Source organism: Trachurus trachurus (genome assembly GCF_905171665.1).
Source record: "Trachurus trachurus genome assembly, chromosome: 19".
Lineage (NCBI taxonomy): Eukaryota > Metazoa > Chordata > Actinopteri > Carangiformes > Carangidae > Trachurus > Trachurus trachurus.
Genome location: NC_139913.1, coordinates 9902827 through 9913581, shown reverse-complemented (window position 1 = coordinate 9913581; position 10755 = coordinate 9902827). Strand labels below are relative to the sequence as shown.

The 10755-nt window shown below is 41.0% G+C and overlaps 1 protein-coding gene across 1 annotated transcript; it reads left to right on the top strand.

Moving 5' to 3' along the window:
• Nucleotides 1-6519: 6519 nt before the first annotated feature.
• On the top strand, nucleotides 6520-10755 carry LOC311003175 (alpha-N-acetylgalactosaminide alpha-2,6-sialyltransferase 1-like; the record flags this gene model as incomplete). Its single annotated transcript, XM_083994860.1, has 8 exons — nucleotides 6520-6690; nucleotides 6973-7135; nucleotides 8502-8664; nucleotides 9275-9413; nucleotides 9510-9613; nucleotides 9766-9849; nucleotides 10303-10402; nucleotides 10567-10755. The coding sequence occupies 8 exons, from the start codon at nucleotides 6520-6522 to the stop codon at nucleotides 10753-10755; spliced, it is 1113 nt and encodes a 370-aa protein (XP_083850986.1).

Below are 10755 nucleotides of genomic sequence, written 5' to 3'. Positions count from 1 at the left end.
TACACGTGCAGACAGTAAACAGTAGGCTATGTAAAGCAGCAGATAAGAATCAGGTTTTTGAATGCAGTCAGATTGTGTTTTACATGTTACACCTAACAACTAGAAAATGGAGGTTCACTGTTTGCGAACAGAATGTAGATAAATGCATCTCAGACCACCTCGGCAAGTGGTTTAACAAAACGTTTTGGTTGCCATTAGAGCCAACCACTTGTGATCGGATGCATTCAGATGTAAACAAGCTCAAACAGTGATGATTGTTTTGGGATGTTTGGCTGCTCTGCTGCAGCAGAAGGGCTGCGGTCAGGTTGATGGACCAGTCGCTGTATGTTGCATTTGCATAAAGTAGACTCGACTTGTACTTTATCCAAATAAGGTTCGTCCAAAACATTGCAGCTGGCTCCCAAAACTGTTCAAACAATCAAATGAGTGTTGATCAAATAATCAAAATGCTGTTACTGCACTGCCCTCAAATATTTTCAGAAACATACTTTGTTGAGCTGTAAAATGAGATCGTATGTGACCCGGGCCAGTTGCCATGTTGAAACCAGCAGAGCAAAAATGAAGCTCTGCCCACTCGCCGGTGCATTCAGTGATCCATTGCGGCATGACGGTGGAGCCGATACATTTCAACTCTACGTAGTCAATGTGTGTGCTTCCATCGGCTGCGGCTGCGGCTGCGCTGCGACACGGCTGGAGCACAGCGCATCAATTCAGCACAGAGCAGATCGTGTGGGACACGAAATCGTGTACAAAATACAAAACAAAACACCTGGTTAGTGTCAAAATAAAATGCACCGTGTTTACAGCTGATCATATTTCCTGCACTACACCTTGAAAACGTTGTAATGAGCAGAGACCGGCCTTAAAGGGATAGTTCACCCTAGAATGATATTTCGCTCTTTATCTACTCACCCTCATGTTGACTAAGGGCTGGAAGAATTTTCAGAGTCCACCGTCCCTTCTCTGAGTTACAGGGGGTCTTGGCGTAGCAGTGCATTTCAATGCAACGGTTGCAAAGGGACACCAGAGCTCTTCGTAAAAAAACACACACAAAAAAACATCCAAATACCTCCATGATGCTCGTATGTAATGTCCGTCTTGTGCTGAAGCCCCAAATTGCGTAATTGTCCCGAAAAAAATTAAATAAGTCTATATTTTAAGCTTGTTTGTAGCGGAAGCTTCTCGAAGCTCCTCTTCCTGGTCCGCCCAAATCTCGCGTGATTTGCGCCGGCGTCAGTGCGGTTACTGCGAATCACGCGAGATTTGGACTTCAGGGGCTTCAGCACAAGACGGACATTACATACGAGCATCATGGAGGTATTTGGATGTTTTTTTGTGTGTGTTTTTTTACGAAGAGCTCTGGTGTCCCTTTGCAACCGTTGCATTGAAATGCACTGCTACGCCAAGACCCCCTGTAACTCAGAGAAGGGACGGTGGACTCTGAAAATTCTTCCAGCCCTTAGTCAACATGAGGGTGAGTAGATAAAGAGCGAAATATCATTCTAGGGTGAACTATCCCTTTAAGTCAACAGGTTAGAGCAGTGGTCCCCAAACTACGGCCCGCGGGCCGCATCCGGCCCGCGCTCAAATTCCAACCGGCCCGCGGCCTCTGTCATAAAAAAAATCAATAATATGCGGCCCGCCAGCACGTACAATTTTTTTCCAGCCTCGATATATTGCCATGTGCATGCCTGTTTGTTTTCCTCGTCTCTGGCCTCCAAACAGGCTGAATGACAAGAGGCTTCACTCTGTGACTCGGTCTCAGCACCTGGGCGCGTTTGTTCCATAGCGGAATGACATGAAGGGAGTGAAGCCTCTCGTCAGTCATCCAGGATCTTTGTCTCCGTGGGGGGAGGCGGGGCCGCTACCACACCGTAGGAACACACACAGTGCAGCATGTGAGGAGCAACGCTAGGTAACGTCAGTTGCCAACTTGGTGACTTTCTCCCTAAATCTGGCGACTTTCCAAACCCTCTCATCGACTTTCTTTTTGACAAAAGCCACTGGCGACAAATCTAGCGACTTTTCCGGTGCTGTTTTACAAACGCTTCTGGTTTGGAGACTCGGACGTGAAAGCACGTCATCATCACAGCTGTTTTCACCGAGCAGCGGTGCTGCCGTGAGCCCCCCGCCCCCGTCCCTACAGCACTCAGCGGCGGTGTGACGGAGCTGTCCCCGCTACAGAGACCCGCTCCACGCCGCTGACACCCCCACAACACCCGTCTTTAGAGCGACATACACAGCCTCAGCTCAGTCACTCACCTCATCTACTGTGATGACACGGTCAATATCTATTCAAGTGCAGTTTTGTTGAGACTTGATAAGCCATTTTATTTATTGTTTTGGTTGTGTGTGGTTTTATATTTGAGTGCATCTTTTCTTAACAGAGACAGGGTCTATTCTTGTTTTTGATTTGATTTTTATTCAAGCGCAATTTTTGATTTTTTAAAAATATAATATAATATAAAATATAGCCTAATAATGTTTCAAATTAACCTAGATATGTTTAAGCTTCCTTTTTTTCCCCAGACATTTAGGCTATGTCATTTTATCTGGTCTTCAAATATGAAAAGCAGAGTGATTTTGATAAAAAAAAAATGTGAAGAAATTAAAAGAATTCCATTTGCAATGAAAAAAAGTATTAAATAGTTAATTTGCATTTAATGTTAATGGTTCAAAGGATGTCAGGCTGAAAGGTCGGCCGACCCGGCCCCCACACATTTTTACTTAACCAAATCTGGCCCTCTTTGCAAAAAGTTTGGGGACCCCTGGGTTAGAGGTTTTCAGACACCATTTCACCCCATTGACACACCATGGACAACTGATTCACAAAATAGGCAGATCAACAGGTCAGCATGGAGCTGTTTTCCTATCTGGATTAAATTCTTTTCGGTTTTGTGGTTCTCTTTATGGAGACTATCGTGCGATTATGAGGGAACAACAGTGCACAGACAGTAATGGTACTATGGATCATTCATTGCGGCGGGGGGGGGGTTGCAGTATTCGGCACAGCAGTTTTTGGACCTGCCGAGATTTGCATCCCCTGGCTGTTTTAGCCAAATACACTGCTACATGTATTCATGTTCATATGCATAAACTCACCAATGTGCGTCACCCCAGCAGAGCCTGCTTGCCGAGATCTGCATGTCGGTCGCGGAATGCCAGGAGATGCAAATCTTAAATGTACAGAGAAAATCCTGTACACTGTTAAACTTGCATGGGCATTTTTAATCATGGCGATGTTTCAGTCTTTAGATCTTCATCAGTGTTGGTGTGGCTCTGTCTATTTTCTGCAAGTGCAAACTAAGCTGTATAGCCATTCTCCTGGCTGTGGTGAATGTATCAATACCACAAGCTCACCACGCTATGAGATAATAACCTAACGTTACGAGACCGAGTTGTTTTTGAAGCAGGAACGTGCATCAGCTGTTTTGCATGAATTTACCTCTAAAACAACTCCGTCTCGTAACGTTCTGTTATTAGAGAGAAACCAAGAAATCCCCTGAGCCTCCGTAGTTTAGCGCTGAGCAGCTCGCAGCTCTGCTCCACCGCTCTAATAATAGCTTGCACCACCTACTCCTAAAACTATAGGAATTATGGCAATGGGCCAATTTGACAAAATGTTGAACTATCCCTTTAACTCCTCGATGGTCTATCTTCAGTGAAGTTGATCCCAAAGCCAAAGGAGCCTCTACTCTCTCCAAAGCCAGCCAGTGAGTGCGCTGCGCTGCGGTGTGGTGGGCAATGGGGGGATCCTCAATGGCTCTATCATGGGAAAAGAGACCAATTCACATGTTTTTCAGTAAGAAAGATGGAGAAAACAGAGAACATGGCGGCAAACCGCCACCAAGGGACAGTTGTTTGAGGCTGTATTTACCAGGTCATGTTTAACTATGGGGTGTTAAAATTAGGCTATTTCTTCTACACAGGCTGCAATTATGCTCTAATTAGGTGCCATGCAAACAAGGGGAAGTGGAGCTGTCGGTCAAAAGAGAAGCCAACAAAGCCACACTGTCTCACAAAGCTAGTTTGGTAAGTTGCCATGGGTTATGACCAGATCAGAATATGATTCATGGCTCAGGAGGTGGGTGTCCACTCATCTAAAGGTTGGTGGTGTGATCCTTGGCTTCTCCAGTCCAATTAAGGACACTTCAATCCTTAATTGGGCAAGTTATTGAACCCAAATTTTCCCCAATTGAACCATTAGCATGTGAATGTGTAGCCTATATATGATAGAAAAAAGTGCAAATGAATGTGAGTGTGTGTATGAACGTTTTTTATTTATACAACAGAGACACATTTTCTTCAATATTTGATGAAAGCTGTACCTGGATGACTGTATTTGCTTCAACCCAAACAAAGCTCAACATCATTAACTGAGGGTTGTTTAGAAATTTGGGTCATGTAGGTTTACCAAAAATGTATTCTGACAAACAGCACCACCTGCTGATTCATAAAAGCTATGACTATGAGAAAAAAAACAGTGCGGACTTCACCCTTTTTTTCCTTCTAAGTCTTTGTTAGTCCTGCACCTGCAATACTTTTGGATGAGCATGCTCTATCCCACTATTATGAGAAAAAATCCCTCTTAAATACTCATACATGAGATTTTAAACTATATACATATATATATATATATATATATATATATATATATATATATATATATATATATATATATATATATATATATATATATATATATATATATATATATATATATAATGTTGTATCATAATTAATTATTGTCATCATGTATATTTAAGTTTATTAAGTTGTGATTTATCACAGATTTATTTATATTTATCACACATTTTTTATTTGTTCCAAATGTGCCTATAGGAATATTTTGTCAACATTTACTATCATCAGAAGTGTTACTTTTAATTCAATTAACACAGTTTATTCCCGGAACTTGGCAAGAGCAAAGCAGCATCAGAGCAGAATCGCAGTTACATCACAGTCACATAATCAAACTCTTAATCCTGATTTTAAGAAAGAAAAAAAGCGGAAAAGCGGGTCCTGCCTGCGAGAATCCACTGAGAGGAACTGTGCACCAATTGGCCCAAGTAATCAACAGTGAACTCAATACAAGGTCACAATAAATTCTCAAAGACTAACAGGGCACTTGGTAAACTTGCAAAATGCGCCTGGACACAACCAGTTGTGCACTGCGCCTTGCTTGCACCTGGTCTATGAAATTGGAGCCCAAAAGATCAAGAAGATAAAACCCTCATTGTTATGCTTTTAGATGACACATGTCAAGTTTAAAACAGTCGTTGCTAGTCATGCAGCATTATTTGTATCCGCATAATTTATTTTCCCTGTCTTTTTTTCTCTGCATATGTGAATGATCGACTCTTATAAGTCTTGTCCTGTTCAGTTCTCCCTGCTTCAAGACAACAAGGAGACGTTTGGGGAGGTGACGGAGGGAGACATGGAGGACCAGCTCAAACTCTACTCCATCTGAGACTGCTCTCTGACTCTGCTCTTTTGCGTTGCCATCCACCATCAGACAGAACAGCAACTTTTATTGTGTTCCTATTCTGTTTTTTGCTGTTGTAGTATTTTTTTCTCTTTTTTTTGCTTGCAGCCCCTGTTATTCAAACTGCAGTCCACCTGAAGACCAAAGGAAACATCCAACCAGTGCAGGACTTTTTATATACAAATTAGGACCGAAAGAGATAACGGACTATTGCTGTATCTTTATTATTATAAAATGTTAATTTATCATAAAACTTTTTTTAACTCAACTTTACCTTTACTAAGTGTGAAACAGGTTTGAACCCCTGCAAAGTTATTACATTATTTCCACTCAGTTGTGCAATAAACCTCCACATGTATGATCAAGAATGTGTTTGTGTGTTGCTGTTAGGTTTCTATTGTGTGTGTACTCTGTCAGTCACCTCATAGTCAGTCAACTGTGTTGTCATGGTGTAAGATACTGCAGGTGGCTCTCCTACCTGGGCACATCTACCTCATCTGGGGGGAGGAAAACACTCATCTTTTTCTAACTGAGCAGCAAAGAGTCCAAACCAGAGGGATGGCAGTCAGAAACTACAGGCCTTTTTCATTGGTGATTGTGATGTGTGTCACCAGTGTACTTTTAATTTTATCATGGGAATTTTTATCAAATAGCAGGTAAGTTGTATTTGTATTTTGTTCACTGAGAAACATGAAGAATAAACAAGACAATACTTAAATATGTTTTTCCAGTTCCCTCTGTATTAAATGTATGGTGATTACATTAATTTTTAACCTTAACCTTAAGTTAAGTATATCAGCACATTTAGGTCTAGCGTTTGTTTTTTGTTTTTTTTGTTTTGTTTTTCAAATTGAAGTCTCCTAAAGTGACTTGCTAATTCATGAATGTTGCTCTTCTGTCACATTTGCACTTTTAACAGCACTGATTATTCAGGAAAACTCATCAACAGTGACGTTACATTTTGGGATACAAGGGGAAACTTGACTCTGCTGTCCGCTGTGTTTAGCACAGCCCGAGCCAAAGCTGCAGGTTCTATGACAACAAAATCACTTACGAAGATAAACACAGCTCAGGTTAAAACCACCACACCACCTGCAACTGAGGCTGAGACCCCCATGCCCATACTCTACAGAAAAAACTTCACAAAGTATCCTCGTTGGGACTTTGAGGAAGTCTATAACCAGGACGCCCCACCTAGACAGACGGTAAGCATCTTCAAATAGTTTTTTGAAATAGACTGGGTTAACATGGCTGACGATATCTTTGCTCTGATGTGTACTTTTGGTTTTAATGTTTGCCCAGTATCACTGCTTTTCATTACAATCAATTATTTGAGTGGTTAACAATAGACTACAAGCTTTAGCCACCTGTGCGGTTACTGGGATCTCCTGTTTGCTCAGGGAGTGATGTGAATTAAATTACATATCCTGTGTTCTTTTTTCTTTTTAAAATTTTTCATTACCTGGTATTTTATCTCATGTTTTCAGACTTGTGCTGAGTCTCTGCGAAACTCTCAGGATGAGAGCTTCAAGAAGGCTTTCCTCCCCAACATTCGCTTGTTTCTACACAAAGACAACATCAACATGAGCGAGTGGAACCGACTTTCACATTTTAACAATCCCTTTGGTTTTATGGAGTTCAAGTACGAAGGTGGGTGTTTTTCATGTGTGAAGCACATTTACTGAGCCGAGACACAAAAATGTGACATGTTGCAAAGGATTAAGATGAAACAATGAACCCATACCTCCTATATCACTCTCAAGTGACTGGTGCAGCCTGTCTTAAGGTATTAAGGAAGAAAAAAACAAAACAGATGGAAAAACGTAATGTTACATAGTATTTATGAATGTACACTGCAGTTTTCAATTAAATCATATTTAATCAAATTACTTCCATTTAAATCCATTTAATGATGACATCAGTGCAGACCAGAGTTGTATGTGTTGGGGTCTTTATAACATTACAACATATTTTTATGAGTCCCAGATCATTTGGATATTCACATTGCACTTACTATACATATAAATGGATGATAATCCCATTTACAAGTCTGCCAGTATACAAAATGGTCTGACAGGTTTAGACTCTCCCAAAAAAACAAACTATAAGAACAACAACAAAAGTTTTTAAATTTCCGAGAATAAAGTGGCAATTTTATGAGAAGAAAGCAGCGACTTCCTCCAAGTCCGCCTGGTTCTTTCTGTGGAATAGATGCATTTTCTTGCATATTCTTTTCAAAGTCCTGAAGTATCCATGTTGTAAAACTCGATAAAATACAATTTAATGCAGACTGATCGGTTCATTGTAAAACATTTATTTATTTATTTATGTTCACTTTTCATTCAAATAAACTAATGCGACTGCCACAATTGTTAGATTTAATCAATGAGACCAACATGTATCTCCTAAAAAGAATTTAACCAGCCGACAGTAAACCTCTAAAAAACCTGCAGGTATGTCAATTAGCGATCGTTGACGACGGAGGTTGGCCAGCTCTGCGGACGGGCTGCTGCCTCTGTGACGAGCTGCTGCTCCGGCGGTCGCTGCTCCCACAGGTAGGGCTTCACTTATCAGAAACGTCGGAGCAAACTTCTAAACAGCCGTCGACAAACTAACCACACAGGGATCTAAACAGTTACTTATTCTCGTAAAAATTATGACTTTATCCTCCAAAGTCTGTGAATTTTTTTTCTCAATGCGGCCCTAACACTACGTCGTACGGTCGTAGTGACGAAAACGTCCTCTTTTGCCCGGACATGTCCACTTTTCATGTAATGTCTTGGTTGTCCAGGTATTGTTTTGGGGGGGGGAGGTTTCAATAAAATCATGAATATGTCCGGTGTTCATTGTTTTTCACGGGACCGCGGACCCTGACAGATTAAATTACCGATACACGGGGGCTGAAGCCCAGACCGGCGTGGCCCGACTTAATTCTCAGTACCGGCCTGTTGAGAAGTTAAAAGTAGGCTAAGCATTTTAGCATCTTAAGTCATGCTATGTGTTTCTTGTTTTGCAGAGGTAATGTCTTCAGTGAAGCTGATCCCAAAGCCAAAGGAGCCTCTACTCTCCCCAAAGCCAGGTGGTGATGGCTGCGTGCGCTGCGCTGTGGTGGCAACTGGGGGGATCCTCAATGGCTCTAAGATGGGAAAAGAGATCGATTCCCATGATTATGTTTTCCGGTAAGAAAGATGGAGACCACGGAGAACACAGCGGCAAACAGCCACCAAGGGACAGCTGTTAGAATTGAAGAACTGTATTTACCAGGACAATGTTTAGCTAGCATGGTAATTGTATAAGGATTTCTTCTTCTGTGAACTCAAACGGGAACACTAGACACTAGTCAGTCGATAGGACTTCACATGGCCATTGTTTAGACCCAACGGTAGAGTTCACTTGTAAACAGAGCATCAGTCATAACTGTCACAATTACAACTGCAGAAGACAAAGGTTGGTATTCGGTCAACATGGTTACACCTTTGTGTGTGTGTATGGACATTCCTTTTTCCATATTTTGAAATGCTCAAACAAAGTTTCATTGTATTTCTTTACAATGGCAATAAAAAACAATCTATATGTAGAGGACGAGTATCTCCAGAATATGTAAGTCACACTGCTGTCTTCAGTCTTCAAGTGTACTGGGACAGACATAACTGGTTTGTGCAGATTTTATTACAAAACCTTTTTTTTCTTTCAGAACACAGTGCAATCCAGTTTTTTTCACCCATTGTCAACCCTGTCAATCCTGTTGATTGCAATTATGAAAGACGTGTGGATGTGTTTGTGTGGCAGGATGAATGGGGCCGTCATCAAAGGTTACGAGGAGGACATAGGCAACAAGACATCGGTGTATGTCCACACAGCCCACTCCATCACCTCATCACTGTACTTGCTCAAGAAGTACGGATACACATCTATTCCTAACGATGAGGTACTGAAACTCACACGTCAAAGGCGTTACTGATACTGGGATTGTTTAAACGTGCTCCAAATACGCACTCATCAGTCCTCCTTCTCCTTTTGACAGGGTATAAAGCATGTGCTGATTCCCGAGGGGATGAGGGATTACAACTGGCTCCAGGGTCTTCTGAAAGGAGAAAGGGTGGAGGCTGGTTCCTACAAGAACAAGCGGCAAGTACACACTAATGCACATGCAAATATCCTATGACAATGTACTGTCCAGTGCTTATAAATCTGACGCGACTTAACAGTAACAAAGTAACAAACCTTCATTCACATCATTCTTCAATAATCACTTTAGATTTTGTATTTTCTCCCCTCAGACCGAGGACGTACTATGGCGGGCAGTACAATGAGAGTCGTTTCTATGTCCTGCACCAGGATTTCCTCAGATATGTGCGAAACAGGTCACACTCAAACTTTTTACTTGATGTGGTTTATTATGATAAAACTTTTCATGTAGCGTAACAGCTAAAATATCTCACAGGACACAAAAATTCAAACCCAAAAAAGAATAATGATAAACAATAGCAACAACGGCAAAACTATATGTATGGAAATGAAACCAATAGTAAAAGATTCAGTTGAGTGTCAAATTAAAACGATGGGTTTTTTGATTGATTATTTCTAGACTATTTCTAGAAACCACTGATGAAACTATACAGTTGTTGTGAGTCGTCTGCGTAAAGTGATATCTTACCTCACCGACAGAAAAGTAATAGATAAAACTTACCTACTTCCCAATGTATTCATTAAAATGCCACAATCAACAGTATTAAAACCAAAATTCTAAACATTAAGGTCATTTTGGACACATTTTAATACATTAAGTTGATTTTATATTTAACTGTCACCTACAGGTTCTTACTGTCTCGTAATGTGAATGCCTCCTTCTGGCCAATTGTCAGACCGACCAATGGGGCATTCACTCTCTTCCTGGCTCTACACACCTGTGACACAGTAAGTTGATCAAATTTGACTAGTTGCTGCACCTTTGTAAGTCAAACTTTAGATGTAGTTTGTTAACTCTTAAAGGAATAGTTTGACATTTTATGAACTGTGCATCAACCACTGATGTAACTTCATCCTTGGTGTGAATAGTCCCTATTTCTTTCTTTTCTCAGGTAAATGCGTATGGATTCATGACTGAGGACTACAAGAAATACTACAACTATTATGTAGATAGGGGCACCAAAACCCGCGTCATTTTTTACGCTAACCACGACTACCCCCTGGAGCTGAAAACTTGGAAAAAACTACATGACACTAAAATAATGAAACTGTTTCAAAGAACAGACTCAGATACGACATGA